The sequence below is a fragment of the Haemaphysalis longicornis genome, unplaced genomic scaffold (assembly GCF_048455015.1).
Source record: "Haemaphysalis longicornis isolate Haplotype H1 unplaced genomic scaffold, Haemaphysalis longicornis Haplotype H1 scaffold_9, whole genome shotgun sequence".
NCBI classification, from domain to species: domain Eukaryota; kingdom Metazoa; phylum Arthropoda; class Arachnida; order Ixodida; family Ixodidae; genus Haemaphysalis; species Haemaphysalis longicornis.
In genome coordinates this window covers 150,161,533-150,186,504 of record NW_027526460.1, presented here as the reverse complement: position 1 = coordinate 150,186,504, position 24,972 = coordinate 150,161,533, and the positions used below count along the sequence as shown (strand labels likewise).

At 45.1% G+C, this 24,972-nt stretch overlaps 1 protein-coding gene across 1 annotated transcript in view; it reads right to left on the bottom strand.

The window, feature by feature from the left end:
* LOC144152651 (uncharacterized) overlaps positions 1 to 24,972 on the bottom strand; it is an 85,407-nt gene that overhangs the window by 5,901 nt on the left and 54,534 nt on the right. Inside the window, exon 4 of the mRNA XM_077684018.1 lies at positions 9,818 to 9,982. Coding sequence (XP_077540144.1) covers positions 9,818 to 9,982 — 165 coding nt within the window. The remainder of the gene's footprint in view (positions 1 to 9,817; positions 9,983 to 24,972) is intronic.

The following is a 24,972-nucleotide window of genomic DNA, read 5'->3' as shown; positions in this document are numbered from 1 at the left end:
CTCATCATCACCGTCAACACCAGATTATGTACGTCCAGTCCACCGCAAAGGTCTCTCCCATTGAACTCCGCGCGATCGTGCCATACGCTGTTTCTTAAAATAATGAATTCATACGCAGACGCACACAAGGTATGAACACAAAAGGGCAAACTTGCAGAAGATAAGACACACAAGCTGCCCTTGGTTAGCTCAACAGGAGACTGACTCACTTGGAGATCAGGCTAAAACACTTGCACAACACCTCGAGCATGTATTCAGTTCTGCACACTACAGGTATTTATAAAACATAAAATGTGGGTTGAAAAGAAGCACCTATTCTACAAGTCAAATTCAGGTTACAACTGTGGATTTACACGCCATAGGTTTTGGGCTGCCCTGATCACATCGCAGCCGCCGGTTCCAGGTGCAGACAAAACTACGTACACTATTATTCAACACGTACACGCGATGCACTTTAAAAACATCTCCGCTTAACAATATACGGCTTTTGGGCCGCCTTCCTAGGAATTGGAGGGGGCCTAGAGTGACCCTATTTCTGAAGGAAGCGAAGGACCAATCCTGTCCGGCAAGTTATCGACCGATTGCTCTGACCGGCAGCCTGCGCAAGCTTTTCGAGAACGTGGTTTAGAAGAGACGTGTACTTTTTCGAATGTAATGGCCTTTTCGAGAGCTACGAGGCAGTCTTCAGGGTGGAGCGGTCCAGAAGTGATCATATTGAAAACGCTTATGATACGACACGCCGCTATGGAAGTGTTAAATACTTCAGCTTTTTTGGCATATCAGGTGACATGTCTAACACCTTTCCTAATTACATCTCTAAACAAGCTTACATACGAGCGACTACGAAATGAGGGGCTACAAGCGAGCGGCCACCTGCACCCGCCACTGCAACGGCTGTGTGGGCCCGGCGCGAACGAGGGAGCGGGCAACCTTATAGAAGTATTTTCGCTTCCCCAATTTTTATTGGGAAGCCCGTTGTCTCCATGCTAGCATTGCGCGAACTCCTTTCTCGCAGCGCTCCGCGCTGCGGCCATATCTGTGCGCCTTTTCCCCCTTTCTCCTTCCGGCCTATCCTCAGGGTAATCATAACACAAACGTTTCACGTCAGAGTCGGATCAGCACACCGAAACATTCTCGTGCAATATAATGGCGCACCTGACGACAAACGTTTGAGCTGCACGTTGTGTATAATTATGATGAATTTGAGTCAGAAGGCATTCGCACCCTCGATCTCTAGTTCAATTTATCTGGACCATGTTCAAACGTCTTTCAGATGATGTAACATGTCCATATGACGTCTTGACCATAGTTAATTAAAAAAATGTGCTTCCTGGGATGACACAATGGTTTTAAACTTAGTCTTGCGGAAAGTAAGAGGTGCGAACTCCGGCCGTATCCTGATATTAACGTTCAAGGTGACTCAATTCCCATAATAAAGGACCACTAGTTTTTAGTTAGTGTTGGACGAAAAAGTCATATTCTTTCCTTACATTAAACAACTTAACACAGATGGCTAAAAACAAATAGCATGAAGGACCTATCGCGCCAGTCAAAAGATGCAGACAAGCGCTTCGTATTGCGCGTTCATACCACCTTGGTAGGGTCCAGGATGGACTACGGCATTGTTGTGTATGACTCAGCCCCGAGAACGGCGCTAGAAATGCTCGACTATAGAGCTGAAATTGGGGCTTCGCTGTTCGTGTGGCGCTTTCCACAACATCCCCGTAGAAAGTCTTTACACCGAATACAAGAAACTGTACTTAGCCTAACTGTACCTAGCTTAACTGTATTTAGCTTAACGTATGTTACTTTTATACGCCCCACAATTTCAGCAATTAATACCCACCCTTTAAAGTTTGGTTAAACGATACCTCCACAACACCGAACTTTTTAAACCACCCGTTCGTTTATGCTTGTCTCTGACACAGAGGGAGAGAGGAAGCGTTTGAAGTTGCTGTATTTTTTTAGACACGTCTAAGACGGACTGTGCTATTCTTTTAACACTATGGCAGCACCGCTTTTGGCCGTGCGACCTGTTATTTGAGAAGCTTCAGAAAATCTGATTGCCAAGGAATTACTTTCTACAGTACTGCTTCTTTTTACAGTAAAATATCGACGTGCAGAATGTTACAGCGAATCGTTAAAAACTGCCCCCACAGTGTCTTGTGCTGCACACAGTCCAAACTTTATTACCCGTAGCACCATACAGTGGGTTTACGGCGGAGGCATACGGCATTTTTCTCGTTGCAGGTCACTACCACAAAATTTTGGCGACGAGATAACTGCGGAAATTGATGGGGTATGAACCCAGATACATCATCTATCTGCCAAAAATTGGCCGCGTATCTGCTCCTTTCGTTGCAAATGCCGTCAAAAGACGATAGTCTTTATCGGCTTTTGCGAAGTAAATGCCTCCCTTCGCTTTCCCGCTCACCTCTCATGTTGCTCCTCTTGCGTCGCGCTCCTCCCAAGGTAAAGACGCCAAATGTTTGTTTAAATCATTTTAAATTTCCCGCGTTCCACTGCTTCAAACCGGGGGTCTCGATGCGAACGCTGCCGTACGGCAAAGACGAGCGTGAATCGAGGCGCCCTACTTCAACGTTTATAGAAACGCGTTTCCCTACTCCACGTGCGTTGCAAGCAGAACGTGGAACCTATCTAGTGGAACCTTGCGTAACTGTTGCCGGTTGATTTCTTAAAATGGCGCCAGAAGCTATAGTGGCGCGGGCGACAGCAGGCGACGGCGGAGTGAATTTTTTTGCTGAAGTTGATGAAGTATTTAATTTCGCAGAAGTCAAGCATGTTTGATTTTTGATAAAGGAACACTGCAAATATCACTTCTGTATTGATTTGGTGTCGCATATTTGCGTAATGTCTTGTTCTTCTTCAACAATGTTGACAAGTATGAACATTCCACCGGACATAGACGGGTAGATTTAGCTGTGACTATATAAGACTATTGCGCAGGCATTGTTTTGCTTTGGCCTGGTGGCTGAATCGGGTCACAGACAGACAGACGGACAGACATACAGACAGACCAAAATTTCTGGGTTTAAGTAGCCCAAGAAAGACTATCGTCTTTAATATCAGCGGTAAATACAGCCCAGAACATATTTAACATCAAGTTTAAAATGTGCGAAACGCAACAGATAAACTAGCAGAGGACCTCGCGCAATCGACTTTCCCCAAATGTGGACTAAATAAACAATATCCAAACGCGACACCAGTTTGTGTTGGCCGCTTCCTCACTGCCGGCCCGCCGCTTTTGCTCTCGAGCAATGATCTGATCGCTGGCGCCAGATGCTCCGGGATATCGTTGGCTCATCGCGCAGCTGTGCGCGACCAAAGTTCTACAGCGATTCTAGGCACTCTATTTTTATTGCTTTTTATCACACTGCACAGAAAAGCGCGCCGGTGACGCGGAAAGTGCACTGAGCGCGTCACACGGTCGTTGCGTAGGCGACGGCCATGGCCGCAAGGTGGCGCAGGCCGGCGCAGGTACAAAGAGCAGTAGCATGTTGCCGCTGCAGTACATCGGACTCCCGTCCCAAACATGGCAGCTCATAGGAGTTAAGGATGCGATGGCGGGTTGCATTAAAAATCGGCATCTGTGCCGCTTACGAGAGCGGCAATCGAATATCAGCCGCAGTGTCAAGCCTAACACAACAGTAAGCAGACCTGTAGGCAGACTGGCCTGCTGCTAAAGAGCGCGCGTCTTCCCACCCACTGTCTCGAGCGTCGCGGGTTGTTCTCTAGCCGCGGCAGCTACTTCAGCTCGCGGCGGCTGCATCACGTCCACGTTCGATTTTTAAGTACGCGGCTGATGATATCAGTACGTAGGGGCCATAGCAGAAACTGCCGCCGACGCGGAATCTACAGAGCTACTGCCGGTCTGTTCTGCGATATCCGTCCGAAAGTAACGTGGGAAGCTTTGTTTATGTTAAGTTCAGCTTCTCGAGGCACCCGCTGAAACCGAAACTACGACTGGTCGCATTAAAAACGATTTTAATTAAATAACTGTCGCGCGCTGAAACAGATGAGGTTTTTACAGAGGATAGATAGGTCATAAGCTACTTATCGCTAAAAAAACAAAAACAAGATACAAAATTCTTGTGTCAGCGCCCCTCTAAGCCACTTATCCAAAAGACTTCTTTATAGACTCTCTGAGTGTGGTGCACCTATTGTCCGCCGCGAAGCCATCCAAAAGTCATGCCATAACACTTGTTTTAAAACCAGTATCTCTGTATATGCCTCGATTCTCGAACTGTCTGAGTGTCAGGTTTCAGGGCACTGAGCGGATCGTAGGCGATGAGGTCGGAGGTAGAATAGCTGGTGCTGCTGTACTCACGAATACAGTAAATATACCAACACTGCCCTACACCGACCTCAAGCCACACATCAAACACCAATTTTTTTAAAACACGACAATCATAGTGTGTTGAGCACAAATACAACAAACCACACGTAATGAAACCACACTTGGGACGATGCACAACTGACTCACGCAACAGACACACTGAAGTAGCCTTCGGGCCATTTCACACCAAACCACCCAGCTCGTCCGACCTCCGTCCATTTAACTATACAAAATATTGGTTGATCACTTGTTTACACTATGCGTTGCCGTAGCTGTTTTATTGCAAACCAATTTTTTTTCTCTATTGGAGCAATTTAAATTCCACCGCGGTGACGCAACCCGACGTTGGGAAAAAAATTCGGGAAATTAAAGATTATACGGACCTTAGTGAATTATTTGCACGTAACTGCAACAAAGCGTGCTTCCTTGCTGCAATGCACTGACAGTTGCTAGTGCGGCGGAAGGGCAGGTCGCGCGCGTTTTGAGATTACACGCGGATTGCTGCTTTAAAGGAGTGCGGCTGGCTATTACTAGATTTAGGAAGGGCGTCATGGGCAGATGATCAGTTGTTGATTTTCCTAAATAAATGACGCAACGCTGCGTTCGTGCAGGTAATATAGATGTCTAAGAAAATGGGCTGCCAGCCCGGCCGTGGTGCATTTTAGGAGTTCATGACTTCGTGTACCACAAAAAATGGACAAGGACAGAGGGCGGGGATGGGCACAAGCGCCCTAGTACCCGTCGCCTCCTTTTGTCCTTGTACGTTTTTTGCGCTACACGAAATCACGGAGTACCGCTACCAACCAGCCCAATCCAAGGCTCTGCTAAGCATTTGCGAGGCTGCAAGGCGCGTTCAACCTTTGCTAAAAGTGCTTCCAATCGGTCACCAGACATTCAAGGACCCGGACCACTAACCGAGAAAAACCCCATGCCACTCTTTGTCGCGTGCGAAGAACACCCATACACGACCTATCCAAATGTATAGCGGTAGATTGTTTATTAGATAAAGCTATACTTTTTACTCTTTCTTTGTACTCTTTCTACACATGCGTGTATTTTCTTATCTAGAAGCGGTCCTTTTCCATGGTTTTCAAGTAGCTATTTTGACGCAATGGAAGCCTGGTTTCACGCACGTGCCAGGTGGCCAGAGATTGTAATAGAGCTTTTCGTTCGACCAACCAGTATATGGGGAAATGCATTAGATTTTTGACGGACGCCTTGGGTCACAATAAGAAGCTTTCGCATTAAAATCAAGTGAGCATATACGCAGGAATTCAGCCACAGTTTGTGACATTACTTGCTCGTTACGCCTTTCAGGTCTAAGGCTAAGTTCGGACTACGGAGGTAACAGCTGTATCGTGCGCTATGGACGCAAAAAAACGACGTTTCGCGCAGTTCTGTTGGCTGAGACGTCAAGTGACGTCATTATTTAAAGATATTACGACATTTGCGACAATATTTTGAACCCGAACTAACCCATCTGGCACTTTCTTGGCAACGCACTGTGCAACACTGCCGACAAACGCTTTGCCTGTTTCCGTCGCGTCTGGAAGCACTGTGGAAGCTGTACTTATCGCCAGCACAGAGCGAAGCTGCGTGATTTTGTCGTCGCAGCAGATGCACCACCCATTTCTGCTTTGCTTTTGCGTCTTTCTTTGGGAAGTGGCTGTTGAACGCGCTCATCGCAGCAAGTGAAGGATGGGTGGCCAACAGTAGCTACACCACTGCGGCGTTGACGTCATTCCGGCGGTCGAAGAGCGCCACTACCAGGTAAGAGAGAAAAATGTTTTAGGCATATTTTTGAAGTATTTCTTGGGCATAGAGCTGTAATTTCCGGCTGTGGTACTTTGCGCCCCCATTATCGAAGTTTCGGATGTGTTGGCTGCCTACCTTGTGCAACCATTAAGGATTTTGAAAAAAAGTTGCGGAAGTGTTGCAGGTTCCCATCACGACATTGCGCAGTGTAAGAGTATGAAGGTTTGAATTTTTGAATTTTTGAATTTTTGAATTTTTTGAAATTCGAAATTTTGAAATTTTGACATTTTGAAATTTTAAATTTTTGAATTTTGGAATGTTCGAATGTAAGAGTATGAAAGGTTTGAATCCTCTAAGCACAGGCTCACGGCTAAATAACAAATTACCAGTCTCTAACTGTGGTCTGCAACATTATCCTGTGCTAAAAATGAGCGTCAGTCCGCCGTCGCTAGTATCCGACCAAGGTCACTATAGCATGAGATAATAAAAATGGCAACCTTCCCTCCACTACCTTAGCTATCTTATACGGGATGCTGACGATGTGAATGAATACTTCCTTAAAGATTTGAACCTGAGAAAATTGATCGCAGCTTGCACGCAGGCTCAGTTAATTTCACGGCGCTTTGCGGATGCTGTATATTCTTTTCCGGAAGTTCTTCGATGTTTATTCTACTAAGTATTGGTTTTGTTCAGCAAACGATTGCTGCCACATAGCATAACAGCGTTCATTCACCACTTCGTTTCAGCCGGTAGTGGCTCAAAGTGTGCAATATGTATTGTTTGAGGCCAATGGGGAGTCAACAAGCCAGTTTACAAGCAGCCATCAGTCAGCACTTAGGTGCAGATTCAGCTCTGGCCTCAAGCCAGATCACTTTACGATATACATCAAGCGCCCAACACCCGGAAGCACAAGACTGGTACGTCTCTAATCTTCAAAAACCGTTCAGCGCTGCCATCATTTTAGAACGTCACTTTCAGGGATTGTTGGATCCAATGTTGGATTGTGTTCTTGCATTTGCGTGCTTCTGTCTTGCGCACGCACTCTACACATGTTTCTTGGTGTAGTTCCTGTGCATTCCATTGCAGAACACTTGCTGCGCCGCTTGAATGCGGGGATGTTGCTTGGCCGATGAGACCCCGTTGTTGAACACTTGTTGCTTGTTTTCATTGTCGCCATAGCTTGCCACTGCGTGCAAATGGTATCTGTGCTCAAATTTGGTCTTGGTTTTGTGTATCAAAATGCGTCTTTGTATCGGGCTGAGAAGCTTTGTTAGTGTTGTTGGTTTTGTTGTCTACCACCCTGTAACGGCCCCACTGGGGCTAACAGTATCGTTAAATAAATAAATAAATAAATAAATAAAATGAAACGGATCAGGATCTTCTCCTGTCACTGTGATGCGGTAACGCTGATGAAATTGTTGTTACTCGTAACATCATGACGCGTTTGCTTCAACGGCTCAAGCTGTTTAGAACATCAACGCACAATCCAAGACAAAGTGCGCGAATAAACGTGGGGAAGCAGTCTGTTGATACCTCAATTCAAATCCGCACACTACATCCGCAAAGGTGACATGATATTTCTTTTCAGAAGAACAGCTTGTTTATCGTGTTGGTGCCTAATCGAGGGGAAAATGTCCTGCAAATTTGCTTGCTCTGTCGAAAAAAGGTAGTAAGCAGAGCTCCGGCGGCATCTGTGACTTAACGCCTCGTCGTTTCCCACCTTACAAGAATCCTCCCTTATTGTCTGTCGGTAGCCGTGTCACTACATATTCCCTGCTTCTGACGCTTCTTCGAGCACCGCACTAGAATTTCCCCAGACCTGTTGAAATACCATTCAAACTCATGGTCCCTTGCTTCGCGTCGTCCACACATTTGTCTAACTCGTGGCTTCTCGAATTTTTCTCGGCGTTTTTGTAAACCACAGTTCCCTCTACCCGGTTCCTACTCCGATCAGCCTCGAATACCTGTAACCCTTCAGGAAAACCTGCTTTCAATGTCGACGGCTGTTTTTACGAGTGAGTCACGACAGTTACGTGTTATGCAAAAAAGGGAGAGTGCACAATGTGGACTCGATGCTGGACGCACTAGCAAAGAAGTTGTTTAAAAATCTTCAGACCAACGTTGCAAACCGGGGTGAATTTCTGTGCAAGTCTCTTGCTGTTCCTCTTTTCCGAAATTCTCGTTCAAGTGACGCCCTATCACACAAAGGACTGACCTTAGTTCGATCGTCACCAGATCAATAATAAAGCTGCTGAGCAGCAGAAGTTTTCACTGCACGCCAATGATTGTGATTTTGGCGCTTTGACAGCTGCGCGCCCGTTGATATCAATCTGGGTACCATCTTCGCATTAGAATGTACCACAGCATAGCAACAATACCCTGCAATTCTAGGGCAATGTAGCAGTCCACTCAGCGGGCGACGTGCGAAATAGCCGTTGAAACACCGAGGTCGGAAGTGGGATAACGGTCACAACGCGGCCAATCCTGCAAACGCTAGTGTGGGAGCATATACTTGTATCACGGCTCCAAGTAAAGAAAGGCTCCTCGTGCATTCTCTCATGGCTGTATAATTCGCCGTTAATATTTCTAGAAGTGACGTGTAATTTTGTAATTCAAACTATAGGTTACTAATAGTGGCATCTACCGTAGAAAAACACCATTAGACAATGCTGGCTCAACCTCTTGATAGAAAGGACTTCGGTGGATAAAAAGATACGCCGAAAGTAAAATGTCTTGACACATGCGTGCGTCATTTCTGGCTGATTTGTGAAGGCACATCCGTCAGTAGTTCTGTTCGTGTCACTGTAGATAGACATTGGTGCGTTGAACGGGAGCTTCGGCGCCTGGTCTTTTGTTCCCAGGCCAAGCTTTCGGAGTTCCTGCATACATCAGGGTGATATGTTTGCATAGCCGAGAAATTCGAATTGTGGAATTGGCCGTTACGCCCTCAAGGAATCTTCTTACATGGGTTCGCTAAAAATTGAAGGTGGTTGAGGGGGGTTGTTGTCACAACCTGGTCGGAACTTGTGAGCTGTTCATTCACTCTGAAACCATCACTGGAAATCAAGCCAGTGTTCGGAATTTTTGGGCTTGTGTGAACGCATTGGTTTTAATACTTTTGTTGTGCCGCTGGCGCGCCGTGAAAGAGAGAAGTACGACAATTGCTAACCATACTTCATGACGTTTGCCGAAATACGTAACACGGGGCTAACACCTCCCCTCCCATAAACGATTAGCCTCTAAAGGAGCCTCACAACCCATTCACAGGCACAGCCATCTGTTCACAGCCAATGAGGTAGATCGATTACACGAATTTTTGATTTCTGAGTATTACAACCAATCAGAGTATTCGTGACAGGTTCTGGCCGCGCAAAGTGACCGAAGTAATGTATTTGTAATACTCACACATAACGGTTTAACTTGGTTACTGTGGCACTGGAAATGTCACCATGCAGACGTTATCAGCACATGCTTATTGGAAACACGTGCTTAAAAATTAGTATTTCGTGCGTCCCTTTTATAACATTGCGCTCCCACTTTTAGACAAGTCGTAGTGTCTAAATATGTGCATTTTGGTTGAAATTGCATGCTTACGATTCTCGTGCCGCTTTGATTTCGGAAGATTATCAGTATTTGAGGCGTGCATTGCGATGTGATTTCGTCTTTTGTAAGGAGACCCCGTAACAGAAATCCGCCATGACTTACCGCAGCAGTAGTGCTTGATGGTGCAACTGTTTTACGAACACTACCAGCCACACGTGACGTGAAGTAAAATGCGAGCGGCATGCCTATTATGATAAATCCCACGGAACACAAAGTCCATAGTATAGTCCAGCAGCGGTTCCCGAGCACCCGTGGCCGGTCTTCTTCCTGCGATGTGAGCGAAAGCGACATAACAAGGTTGGCGTTTTCCGGCATACAATATTGTAACCTGGGCTGAGCCCACATGCAGTGTCTCGTGGGACCCAACACCGCAAAATGACGCCCAAAACATGCTCCTTTGAGTACGAAGGGCCTATCAGAAAACGAAACCGTTCCCGTGTTTCGCTGATGTGATAAACAAACAGCGCATATTATAAAAGTTTCATCCGGCAAAACTGAAACCGAGCGTAAGGGAAAGAATGAAGGGAAAATTCCATAATGCATCACAAAACAAACGCACCTAAGAAATGTAGCCCTACGAAAAGCACATGTCGATTACACGTACCACACTGTAAATGCAGCCAGAACTACGTAGTCCAGGACAACATGTTAGACCTAAGATATGTCGTCCACAATGGCCAAAATTTAGGTTTGCGAAAATGGTGTAGGTTCTACGAACGAAAATTAAACTGGCGGAGATTCGGTATAATGGGAATAAGAGTCCCGCTTTTACAAAAGCGTAGAGCAGGCATTGGAGCAGCATTCTTCTGGCTTTGCGAGAATCCAAAAGTGCACAAACGTTTGGTAATAATTTACAATAGAAAACAGCTGTGTAATGACAGCAGTGTCGTGATGCATGGTTAGTGTAGCTAAAGTGTATTTGCCCGGATTTTTAGTCCCATTTAAATGTAGACCGCTGAGTTAAGTCTGTTGCACGATAAAACAAATCCTACTAGAAGGACGATTCTACTATACGAGGATATAAAATTTACTCCACTTTATTACCTCGTATTTGTCGTATGAGCAATAGGATTGCCTATAACAGTGATTCGTTCTGCCCGTCCGCTTACAGCCTTTGTTAAAACTTTTCTAGGCAAAACCTAAGCATTTTGGTTCGCAAAGAATTCAGAGAGTGAGCTTAAACTTTTAACCGCGACAAAACTACTTGATGACACTAAGAAAAAAAAGCGTAGGCTCGCTGGAGAGGTTAGCTTGTACATTGAATTTTTGTGGACTGTGAACTTTCGACATGATCCAGAAAATTTTGGCAAAGACTAAATACCAGCAAAAAAAATTCAAAACACAATTCTTCTTTGAAAGCAAGTTATACTACAAAATAAGCACAGAAAGCAATAGTACTACCTTACATCTTCCTACCTATTACAAATAGGGTTGGAATGTCATGCTGAAAATACAGAATAATCTGAGCAAATATAGGCCGGGAGACTCTGATGCGGAGCATGCCATGACCCTATTTCTTGATTTGCATATACAAAACTCAACAACATGATGGAAACTAGCTCTGCGCTACATCTGTAGTTTCACTATTTTGCTGACTGGTATCCTTCATAAAAACAGCTTGTCAGTAAACCAAGCAAAAGTGGTCATAACCTATCGTACTGATACTATTGAACCCGTTTTTATATAGTCCCGGAAAAAGGAAGTCTTTCTTCCAGGGAAACCCAAGGTATCTAATAACATTGCGCAATTTTTTCAGGAAACAGTAAAATATACTTACCTCATCTCTCATCTCTCATCTCATCTCTCATCTCTCACAGTTTTATTTTTTCAATATTCGTAAGAGCAAGCAACGTGGAAACCTTCTCCCCTAGCGAACGTGCCAACTGCGGCACGACTACTATTTTGCTAACAAAATATTCTTTCGATTTGCAACGAGACGTCTGCGCCTAGGATAAGTGGCCTCAGTCCTCGAGAAGAAAATAGAGCAAGGAGTGGAGAGAGCAAGGTAGTGGCCTTAGTAGAGGATAGAGCAGAATCGTGTCCTTGAATTGCTACGTTCGGGCTTTGTTTTATTGATTTAGCACTTGCGTTAAAGAGGGGGTTAAAATCAGATTTTATGTTGACGACTGCTTTTTGCTCACAACTATCAATTCCCTTAAAAATCAGGAAGTTCCAAGTGACAGCCTTGAAGGAATAATAATGGCGCAACCAATGGGACATGAACTAAACGCTGACAACACCGTATTTATGTGCATTACTAACAAAAAGCAACCATATGAATGTCAGTACACGAATAATGGCCTTCCTATCTCTGAAACCAACAGTTTCGAATATCGTGAGATTACGATAAATGATAATTTAAGTTGGTCTACAAGCATACTAAAAGTATGCTAGTCACCTCAAGGAAAACAGGATGGCTGAGAGAGACTAAAGCGCTTCCCTTTGAGCGAAACGCTTATTGCGTATAATACAATCATACGACGACGCTTAGATTACGTATGCGTCGTTTGCGACCCGCATAGTGTTAAAGACATTATTAATCTTGAAAAAAATTCCAAAATTACCTGTTCGTTTCATACACAGTCGATACCGCTGCTTCGACTGTCTAACAAAACTTATGAAATTTACCGAAATACCAACACCGAAATCTCGAAGAAAAATTGTAAAGGTTACATTTATTCTTCTTAGCGTATCGGCCTTACTCACTCCGTTGTCATCGCATCCCACCAGGCATTATCATTCCGCTAAGTTCACGCCAATCTCAATGCGCGCTAACCCTTTTAAGCCTTCATTGTTTCCCTGTACCGTAACTGATTGATTGACTGTAGGGTTTCACACGCCGACGCAACGCAGGCGATGTGGCGCGCCGTAGTGGAGGGCTCCGGTTTAATTTTGACCACCTGGGGATCTTTAACGTGCGCCGAAATCTCGTGCGCACGGGCGTTCTTGCTTTTCGCCTCCATCGTAAAGGCGGTCACCGCAGCAGGGAATCGAACCCGCGACGTCGTGCCCAGCAGCGCAAAGTCTTAGGCATTCCCGGGACTGTACCCGATTGGAATAATCTCCCTCGTGAAGGGAGGGGGGGGGGGTAGTTCTAACCCCTGTAGGCGGTAGTGTGTGGTAATGTCGCTAAAAGTAAGCAAGGGTTGGCGAGCGTTTCGTGCGCCGTGCTGTGAGACGTCCACGACTGGTGCTCGTAAACGAGTCCCCGAGCGGCCAGGTGAGCCGTTTCCGCACCGCCAAAGCTCACGTGGCCGGGGGTCGAGTGAAGGATTATGATTTTGTTGGGAGGAGGGCGAGATAGGAGAATTTGCCTAGCAGGGAAGATGTGCCACTGCGCGAAATTTCGTACGGCTGTCTCAGAATCGGAGATAATGTCAGAGGGGGGTGGTTGGTGTGTTATGGCCAGAGCTATTGCCGCTTCTTCGGCCTCGTGGCCGTGCTGATGGTGGCTGCCGCTGCTGTGATCGGTCTGTCTCCTGTAGTAATTGCGGCAGCGAATTAATAATATTCCTGTAATAATAGCGATAGCGAATAGCGACAGCGGTGTCTATGTTCTGCGGCGTCTGGAAATTGGGAGGGGGGCGGAGGGATAGGCGGAAGTGCGCCAAAGATCGGGCCCTTACGGACTGCGTATTGGGTAGGATGCATGTGACGGGGAAGGTGGAGGATGTTTGGACAGACGAGCAAGTTGGCTCAGGCAGGGAGCTTCGAGGAGCTCACGAGATCGTGTTAAATGTTCCAGGTGAAAGGAGGCGGAAGGAGAAGTGCTGGTCTGTATACCCTGGGCTGCAAGGCTTCTAATTTGTCGAGTTCCGCATTTCTACGTGATAAGTAAGGTTTGGAGTATGTGAATCGTGTGTTGAAGAGAGGTGTAACAAGTTCGCTTATTTTCGGTAGGGCCGTGGCCACGGGCGGTGATTCGGCGGATAAGTCCTACAATTTGTGTCGCTTGTCGGCTGAGTGTTTGTATTGTGGAAGAGTTGCCTTGAGTTTGCTGTAGGGTCAGTCCAAGTATGGTAAGGGATGGCCTAGATGTTATTGGCTGGTGATAGATGTGAATTTGTACGGGGGGAGGTCAGGGTTTGGGCGGCGGCAAGTAGTTAGGCATGTGTGAGTTTTCAGGTGGGCATGATAGGCTAGCTGAGTGGGCAAAGTTGTGTATGGTGTCCGTTGCGGTTTAAAGGCTTTATTACATGTTGGGTGTCACTGCACTGAGTTAGACAGACTGTTATATCGTCGGTGTATAGACTACTGTGGAGTGAGGGTATGTTGGTGAGTGCGGCAGCGAGAGAGATGAGAGCTATGTTGAACAGTGTGGGAGATAAGATTGAACCTTTGGGGGTTTCACGGTTGGGAAGGTGCAGCGTTGGGGATTGTCTATTGCCTAGTTTATGGGAGGCGGTAGGTTCACGTAAAGGGATTGAACGAGATTGAAGAGATTTGTGCCTACTTTCAAGTTATTTAACGAGGACAGAATAGCTGAGTGAGAGATCCGATCAAAAGGTTTCGTTATATCTACGGTAACCATTACCGGCGTATCTTGATCCGGGAGTGTTTTGAGTAGTTGATGATAAATTTGGAGGGGGGTGTCGTTGGTTGCGAGGTGTAATCGGGGAGAACATGTTATTGGGGAGAAGGCGCTGTTGATCGAGGTGGTAATTAAGGCGAGATACTATCATCTGTCCTAAGAGTTTGCAGATGCATGAACTGAGTGAAATGGGACGCAGGTTGAGCGCTGAGACAGATTTGTGAGGCTTGGGGATCAGCATTACGGTGGTATGTTTAAGTTCTGTTGGTACGTGCCCAGTTTGCCAGCAGTGGTTGTAGTAGTAGAGTTGTTGGTGGGAGTAAGGTTCTAGGTTTCGGGGGGTAGTGTATGTTATACCATCTGGTCCAGGTGTCGTGGTACGGGTGAGGGTATGTAGGACAGATTGCAGATTGGCGAATGTGAATGCGGTGTCTAGTTGGGAGTTTGGTATCCTGGAGTATGTTACAGAAGGCGCGTGTGGTTCCGGCGGCGAAATGTAAGTGTGGGTAAGAATTTGCGGCCACGTATGGTCGTCTTCCATGATATTATGGGACAATAGGTTGAAGCGTGCTTGGAATTGTGTTTTGGATGTTTGGCGGGGTCGAGTAAGTGCCTGAGAACACGCCATTATTTTTCATACTGAAGGCTTTAAAAATGTTGTCGCACATGCGTCCACAAGCGGTGGTTTGCAGTTGCATGCTATTATGCTCGATTTCGCATTCTAGGAAGGCAATTCAGTGGCGTAGCTTCCTATTGTAGCGTTGCGTCTTCCACCTCTTTTTCAGACCCAGGTGCGCACTGAGGAGATGTGCCAGTCTGTTGTCTAGAGTAACGGAGGGTGTTGAAGCTAAAAGCGTAGAGCTATGTTTCTGGATATCGGTGTGCATTCCGCGTATCCACTCCGTTAGGCTGAATGATTGAGGTGTTGGGTTGATGGGAAGTGCTTTCGTGCGGGTAGTTCGGAACCGGTTCCAATAGATTATTTTGTGCGGTCGGTTTTTTTTCCCTATAAGGGGTGTAGTAGTAGTCGTGATGTCAAGGATATTCTGCCGAGGATATGGTGCAAACGTTTTCACGTGGTGCGGTGGGTATATTTGGCAATGGAGAGGTCTGCAGATGTGTGTGTGTGCCGTGTGCTGGTGCCGTCCCGGGTTGGAATGTTGGTTTCATTTTCAATGGTGAGGAGGTGATGCTGTATTGTTTCCCATAAGGTCTGCCTTTTAATGTTCTGAGTCGAATAACCCCAAACTGGGTGAAGAGCATTCAAATCTATGGTAATTATTAAGGGGGTTTGTTCGCCTGTGTTATAGAGAGTCGGAACAGTTCGTGGAAAGTTTGTGACAGTCGTGGAGAGCTATACACATTTAGTATGCAGGTGGGCTGTGTGGCGCGGGTCTTGGGTATGAGGCGTATGAATGTGTAAAGGGGAGGTCGGGTCACAGTTCTATAGGCCAATTATGGCGACAATTACATACCCATTCCCTTCCCAGCCGACACGCCATCCACTGTATCTATCCCACATTATATCCCCAACCAAACGGCCCTGCATGCGGCGCTCGAGACACCACGCTTCACGCCATTTGGGAATGCCCTCGTTTACCCCCGTTCCGTTTACCCAAACCTCCCACTACCTAGTTGGAGGTTTCCGGGAGCTCATCGCCCGAGCTACAGCTCCTGATCACCACTAGGGCTCAGGACTACCTGCCGCGCCTTCTTCCCCTGGGGGACATGCGCTAGGACTCAGCCTCACCAGAAATAAAGTTATTCTCTCTCTCTCCCCTGAAATTCTTTCTGCAGTAGTAGGTTGATATGCTTTAATGAAATGTCTGATTTCTCTTTTTTGTTCTTCTTTGTCACATGCCTTCCAAAATGATTTTGTATTCCTCGGTTCAGACGGTTTTTACCGCGCTAGAAAGGGTATACTTGGTCTCAACACAATGTAACACCACCACTACTGCTTGGGCCCATTCTTGGGTCAAAGTATTGTTTAAATAAATAAATAAATAAATAAATAAATAAATAAAAATAGAGCCTAAATAAGCCTATCACAAGAGGAAGCTGTTCGCAAGATCAGTAGATCCACGAGATTTCAAATTTATGCGAATTTTTGTTCAAGACAAACACATACATGAAGCATCCGAAGCAGATCATTTTTGTAGTTCGTGCGGCATGTGTTTTTCAGCCTTTAGGAGATGCATTGTTCTATGCGGAGCAGGCAAAGCCAAACCTGCTGCGTGTAAATGGTCTCGTGAACAAGATACTGGTACCAACAAAATTAGTTACGACCAGTTGCAATTGGCTCAGCAACGCATACTGGCAGAATAAAAAGGTGTTTGACGCAAATTTATCACTAACTCTGTGCCGGCGGGGAACCAGCACAACTATGGATGTGGCGTTCACGCATATTCTGCTTCTCGTGCAGGTGACGTGCTGTTTTTCACTGAGTGACCCTTTTTTGGCAACTGCAATCTCGCTGGCATCGCTTGCCGTCCTCGTAGAGCCAGCGCACATCCCATCGGCGCAAGGGTCACCAGGAACAAAAGAAGCAACGTCGCCGCGAACTGAACATGCCCCCAGCTGAGTACGGCAAGTACACGGATTTGGTCTTCACACCTTAGGCCGCCGGCGAGCCCGACTTGGGACTACAGAAGGACGGATCCACCACTGCGGCCCTGGGGCGTGGAACCGGCACAACTACGGTCGTGCCGCTCACGATTATTCTGCTTCTCGTGCAGTTAGGTTCTGCCACTTTTACGTCCCAAAATGTTGCAGCCTTTATTTTGCGGTTTCACCCCAAGTGCTTTTCAACTGTGCGGTTAAACATTCACTATGTAGAACGCGTTTGAGGCGAGAATTTCTTCTTTTGCAAAGAGCTGCGTTTTATTTCTTGCTACTGCTACGTTGTGGTGATGTGGAGGTAAACCCCGGACCTACGAAAAAGCTTACACTAAACTCAGTTGCTTACGAACAAAAAGATATCAAAGATCAGTTAGATTTATTTAGGCAAACGAGAAAGCCTAAGCTTTCTGGTTTGTCGACAAGAAAATTCGACGAAACGGATTTGGGACTTGAAAGAAAAGTTTCCTGAATTAGCAAATGTCGTCACCACGGTAACTGAGTGCAGAAAAAGGTTTGATGAAAATCCAAATGTCATAGAGACGTTACGGGCAAAGGTCGACGACCTGGAAAACCGGGGTAGGCACTGCAACGTCCTCTTTTTTGGCATCAATGATAAAGATGCCACGGAAATCTGGACAGCTTCCGAAAAAGGTGTACAGAAAGTATGTACACAGAAATTACAAATTAACCCTCAAACTATCGCTAGGGCTAATACGATCGGAAAATTCAACCCAGAACGTAAGCGACCACTGACTGTTAACTTTGCGTCGTTCAAGGAAAAAGAAGCTATCCTAACTTCTGCAAAAATACTAAAGGACAGTGGAATCATCCTGTCAGAAGATTTGTCGGAACAAGTACGAAGGAAAAAAAAATTACTTTGGGAATTTGCTAAACTTCATAAACAGGAGGAAACGCGTGTTAACCGTAGACTCGACGTACTATATCTTGACAAAAACAAAGTGGGCGAAAAAAAGAACCAGGTTGTAAAGCGTATATGACCTTGCATCAAACCACCTACTACGCTCTCAGTTCTGTTTCTAAATTGCCGTAGCAGTAGCGGACAGTAAAGCCGTCTGTTGTTATCCGCACTGAATCAAGGCTGTATGAAGACATTGCAAACGATGAGGTATTCCCTGAAAATTACGAATGTTACACAAATGATAGGAGTGGTGACGGAGGCGGGGTGTTTATTTTAGTCTACCGCAACATTGCATCCTTAGAAAGTGATATGGTCACTACTCATTGCGAATCGGTATGGTGCCACTTAAGATTTTGCCATGGGAAGTCCCTATCGGTATGCACCTTTTACGGTCCACCAACATCCGGCGTAGAATACTTATCCCAATTTTCTCATTTTCCCCTTATAACATGTCGTTTTAGGTGGAGACTTCAACCTACCCGAAGTTGATTGGCATCGACAGCCGGCTTTGCCAGGAATATCTGGTAGCCCTATCACATTAATGGTTAATTTCGTGAACTTGCTTTCACTACCACAAATAGTATTAGAGCCCACCAGAGGCAACCACATTCTAGATATCGTTTTAACCAACGCACCTGAACGGGTACTATCAACTGTCATTATGCCTGGTATTAGTTATCACCAGGCTGTCCTTTGTGAAATGAACATAAGAATACTAACTCGTAGAATAAGAACTGCCAGAAAATGTTTAATGTTTGAAAAGCTAGCATAGCAGAAATCAATGCCGCCTTAAATAATTACTTCCCCACTTTTGAAACGTTGGCAGAATCACATTCTGTAAATCAGCTCTTGCATATCCTGAAAAATAAAATTGTAGACCTACGCTATCAGTATGTCCAATGATGGTCACTATCTCCAAGACGTTGCAGAAAGAAATCTTGGTCCACAAAAGAATTACACCGTCTAACAAAACGAAACCAGAGGATTTTTAAGCTTTTTATGCATAGTCCATGCGCAGAAAATGCAGAAAAGCTTAAAAGAATGTTTAACAACGTCAAATCAGCCATAGCAGAAGCCAAGTCTCGATTTTCCAATTTTTTTGAACATCAGCTTAAACAGAACCCAAAACACCTTCGGATATCCATGAAAAGTAGTAAAAAAGACAGTACGTCTATTCCAACTCTAGTTGAAGGTGACAGTGTTACGGAGGAAGCTTTCGAGAAAGCGGGATGTTTGAATCGCTATTTTAGTTCTGTATTTTGCACGGCGCTATCGACGACTGGTCAACATAGCATACGTACCCTTGTTGTTCAAAAACCGATAGAAGATATACTTTTTGACCCAAGCGGAATGAAACAACTGCTGGAGAACTTAAACGTTTCGAAAGCACCTGGCCCAGACCAATTACCAAATGCATTGCTAAAGTCTTGTGCGTCTTCTGTTGCACCATAGTTAAGAATAATTTTTGAAAAATCTTTCCAAGAGGGCGTCCTTCCACATGAATTCATAAGACCGGTCCATGTTCTGTTGTGGCGAATTACTGCCCTATCTCTCTAATTTGTGTGTGCTGCAAGGCCTTACAACATATATTGTGTAGCAACATAGTAAAACACTTTGAAAATAACGCCCCGTTTAACTCGTCGCAGCACGGATTTCGCAAAGGTTTATCTTGCATCACTCAACTAATACAGTTCACGCGTCATATCGCACTAACACTTGATGGTCGTGAATACGTTGACTGCATTTTAGGTTTTAAGAAAGCATTTGATGTAGTACCACATAAACTAATATTAAAAAAACATCTCTGTATGGCATCACCCCTAGGAATTTGTCATGGCTTCCAGCGTACATTACCGTAGACAACAATACGTAATCATCAATGGTACTGCCTCTCATACCTCCGCCGTGGCGTCAGGGGTGCGCCCGGGATCGCTCTTGAGGCCTTTGTTTTTCTACTTTATATCAATTATATCAGTGATAACATTACATCATCTATGAGGCTTTTCGCTGACGATTGTGTGCTGTATAGGAAAATTATTTGTGAAAGTGGTACCCAAGCCATTCAAAATGATCTGAATAGGATTAGCACTTTGTGCGAAAAAATGGGGGATGTCATTAAACCAAGAACAAACTGTCTCCAGTAAGCTTAGCAGAAAAGAAATGGTCCACTACGCAATTCATAAAATAAGACATTGCTGATTAATTTTTGTAAGGGAATTCAAGCACTTAGGAATTTACTTTACATCTACACTGTGCTAGCACAGCCACATTCAATATTGCGCGTAAAGGTTCAAGAACATTGGGTTTTCTGCACCGCAGCACAAGCACGTAACCGCAAACTGCCAGAGAACTATTGTACAAAACTAACATACGGCCGATACTCGAATATCCTTGCACAGTGTGTGACCCGCCAACCCTTCTTGATAAAGCAAAATTGGAAAAAGTTCGAAGCCACGCAACCAGGTATGTGTTAGGAAAATTGCCAAAGAAAGAAATGTTAGTAGAAATGCCCGCTTGAATTTACTGAATTTGGAATCACTTCAGCATCGTAGAACTGTATTTCGCTTAAAATTATATTATGACGTTTATTTTTCACTGAATGGTATGCCGCGTGAATGGATATTTTCTCGCCTCACTACATATATCCGCCCGCATAGACCATATTTATAAAGTTCGTGAGATAGATTGTAAGTCCAGTGCTTTCCTTGACTCATTTTCACCTAAAACCATTCGCCAGTGGAACAGATTACCTTCTTAATTGTTTGTACACCATTCTAGTAACACGTCCTTTGTCTACAGTTAGGTCACTCGAAGGCCTAAACTAACATTGTCATGTGTTTGCTGCCGCGCAAGTTTTGCTGTTTCCGCAAAACACCTGTCAAGTGCACACACTATTCTGTAATTGCTTCTTGTAATAGTATGTGAATTGTATTTTTGCAGCGTAAGCACGCGCTGTTTTTTGAATATCGTACCAATGCAGTCTTTTCACGTTGTGTGTCTCAGGACTATCTAAAATGTTATATGCCCTTTCTATTGCTCTGTCGTTATTTGAACCTTCGATTACCGCTTACGCAAATTACTTGTGAGTGCCTTTTTCTTAATTATTGTAATAATGCAGTAATTTTTCGTCGTATGTCTTGGGCTATTTTAAATGTATATATGCGTTTCCTTGTAACTTGCTTTCTTGCTTGCTAATACGTACTTCTTGTGGGTGCCTTTTTCGTGCACCCCCCTACTGTAATGTCGCAAGACGCTGTGGGTACTAAACAAACAAACAAAAATAAATAAATAATAAACTTTCATTGCGTAATAAAACTTATCCATTTTATAAGGTACAATATTACTTTCAAGTAACTGCGTCTAAAAGATCAAGGAGCTTTTCTGTTACTATATTTCGCAAGTGTTTAGAGTACATCATCTCCATTTTTTATGGGACCATTGTTGTGCCATCATCACCTGCAGTTTTATTTCTCCTTCATGCGATTGAACTTCTTTTACTCTTGCGCATTAGATATGAATGGGTCTTTTGCAAGGTAGCCTTATTTGCTGGGAAGTGTTTTCTTGCCGAACAATCCAACGTACCGCCTCTTACACAATCGTTGTGCAACCGTGATCACCTCATTCAAGCTGTGCGACATAATACCAAGTTAGTTTTGTAGTGCAGTACGCTGTTTCCGAAAACAACTTGCTCATACTTTGCTGCTTTTAAACCTTTTCTTGCCTTCAGCGTGTCCCAATAACTGTCATATTGGAGGCACGAATGCACTGATATTGTCACGTGGATATATATCAAGCAGCGATCCCCTGCTTCATAAATGTAGGTAGACGGAGGGGTATACAGCAGGATGGAGATGCACCTATTTATTAGGCGTAGCGCTACACCAAAGAGTACAGGCAGCACGGTGAGTCTCAGCGAAGATGGCTGAATCGTTCTGGCCCACGAGCGGTGGACCCACACACTTGCATCGTCGTCTTCGAACACCTGGCTGGCAAGAAGAGAGCACGTAACACTCGCTGGGGATTGAACACTGCACGGCGATCCCGCATACTGCAAGCAGGGGATCGCTGCTTGATACATATCTACGTGACATCCCCCCCGTTGAGAGAGCAAAGTCCCGATGCGTGCAAAGCTCTGGAAAAAAATGAACGCGCTCGAGGCATTGTCCCTCAACGTGTCACGTAGGGCTTCATACGCACGACGTGAACGACGTCAGGGCGGTGGTTACGTCGGCGTTGCGAAACGATTCCGTCGTCCACAACCTCATAGGTTACGTCGCTAAGTTGGCGCAAAACTCTATAGGGACCAAAGTAGCGTTTGAGGAGCTTTTCAGAGAGTCCTCGATGTCGAACAGGAGCCCATACCCAGACTCGTTCGTCGGGTTTGAAAACGACAGTCCTGTGATGGAGGTTGTAACGGTGCGTGTAGTAGCGCTGTTGCTGCCTTGTTCGTAAGCGCGCCAGTTGACGCGCCTCTTCAGCTCGTTCCGTAAACTCATTCAGCTGCATGTTGTCGTTGCTGGTGTCGTGACGCAGTGGGGTGTGTTATTTCTCCAGAAATACCGCAATTATCTGCGAATAGGTGGATATTTGAGGCAATGTGATCAGCTGTGTCATTTACGTATATCAAGAAGAGTAGAGGACCTTGGGCGAATCTCGGTGGTACACCACATTTTGCATGCATGCGGTTAGATGGGATTGTTCAGTTAGGCATATTGAAAACGGTTAGTTAAAAATTATTTGATTCACTCTCTCGTAAGGATGACAAGTTGAAGGCTGGAAATCTTCAGCAGAAGGCGCTTATAGGGCATACAGGCAAAAGATTTCGAATGATCAATTAATGAAGCATCAACGTAAATTGAAGAATGCAATGAGCGGTGAAGGTCGTCACTAGCTCAAACCGCTGCGTTTGGAATGATCGGTCACGCCTAAACCCTTGCTTGTTTTCACACAGAACATTAGTTTTATTGAGGTGAGCCATAATACGGTGACAAAGAATGTGCTCTACTAGCGTGCAGCAGATCGACGTCAGGGGAATAGGATGGTAATTACTCCGTCCAGTGCCATCACCAGATTTAAAAATTGCTACAAGATGGGCCTTTTTTCAGTCGTCTGGTATGGATCCAGCGCCGATTGACTGCTAGGAAATTAGAGATAATAGAAGGGCTGAAAGATGACCTGAAAAGTTTAACAGTTTTGAATTAATACCATCCCGACACGGGCTTGTGCTATGCTTTAGGCGCGGAATCGCTCGAGCTACACCATCTTAGGTGACAACGATGGGAACATCTGGGAATGGTATCGAAATCTCATAAAGTGTTATTGAGTTGTATAATGGCTGGTCAGGGGTAAATACTTCAATAAAATATAAGTTAGAACGTTCCGCATATTCAACTTCGGTTAAAAGTGTGCGTATATTGCTTCCTAATACAGGAATTTTGATCCTTTTTGGGGTTCGCGTTTAGCTGCTGCGAAGAGTAACTTTAACATACCTGTTTTTAGCTTCCAAAATAGTGGCTTCCAGTAAGTCCGCTACCTTTTTATACGGCGCCCAATGCTTAGGCTACCCAGACCGTGTGGCCTTTCTATAGCATGTTTTCTTTTTTTTTAACCCCGCCTTAACTTCATGCGTAAACCATGGGCAGCTTGCTTGTGTTCTGATCGCTAGTTTTGGCACGCATGCCTGTTTTATTTCCTTGACCTTATCTCGAAGTAGGCTCCAGTTTTCGTTAGTGGTTCGGGTGTTAAAGTTCTCATGAAAACCGCGCATGAAAAGCGCTACCATTTCATTCATATTTTCTTCGTCAGCGCGGAAGTAATCGAGTATAGGGACTGGGCAGCTGTACGCGTGGCGCCACCACTCGGCGCTCCATTCGTTAGTGGAATGAGCTGGTGTATTGGACTACGCATGCTTTCGTTGTTTTTGCAGTGTTTGCTTCATTGCTTTGAATGTTTTGGTGGGGTTGCGAGCCGATATCTGCGGTGGAACAAAGTTTAGACAGATGTGTTGAGTTCTTACATGCAATAACGGCTACGTAAACTTGTCGGGCGCTTCTAAAGCTGTATTTCGGCTACAATGACATCAGCGCTTTTTGCACCGATGTATACTTGGCTCCATCCATTGCATGTACGAATAAAACCACCATTATTACAATTCATTGCTTTTTAAACACACTAGCAGCTATGTAAACCTATAGGGTTGGGAACAGGCTACATTGCATGTATGAGCGCTTCCCGCTACGCTCTGCGCATGGCTCTACGCGATCTTAGTAGAAATAAAACTATTATTATCGTTATTTTATTTCTATCATTTTATCTTTACTGGTTTTAATGACTACGGTTTTCATGCCAGACTTAACAATGGGATACCTCGATACGTGTGCTTCGAAGGGAGGGCGTTGACGTACGAGATCGATTACCATGTGGCCGTGGAAACTTTCTTTGCGTAGGCGTGAGCTTTGTGACTCCGGTTTTCCTGAATGACCACATGGGAACGTGAGAGCCGAAGCTGTACTCCTATGTTTGTAGTGGTTATTTCTTCAAGACCAAAAGTTATTCAACCAACCAGCACCCCAAGCTACAAAGTATGCCCACTCGCCTCCCCATTTTACCACCTGCGTGGAATAAAGGAAAAAAAAAAAACAAGTCGCAGAGTGTTAACATCAGCCCGTGTTTTTTAATGCTTAACTATTCTTTGCCGAGTACCTAAAAAATTGTGTAATTCCTTGTGGAGAAACGAAAAATGTGCGACATGTTTCCTCAAATATAGGTGCATCAGCACGAGTACTCCAGCGCAGACGCATTTCCGACAAGCTGGGAGCCGGTAGGATTTGGAGAGGGGTGTACGGAAATGCAAAATTAAACAGAAAAGCCATCCAGCTTGCGTCTAACGACGAAGCTAGTTGAACGCGAAGCTTTCTTCATACAAGGGCCCTATTCTCGACTGCACAAATTGCCGGCATTTCGCCCATGTTTTTTTGCGTAAGCACGACCTAAGCAATCAGTGACGTGCTGCACCTATAGCTATGACAACATGCAGTGTAATTTGACGAGTCACTCATAAAGATCGCTACCAAGGTATCAAATATTGTGCAAGAAAGATATAACAACACTTTGCATGTACAATAAAAATTAAGGCGGTAGCTGAGGCGGACAAGAAAAACACATTTCTGGAGGTAAAATTTGGCGCCA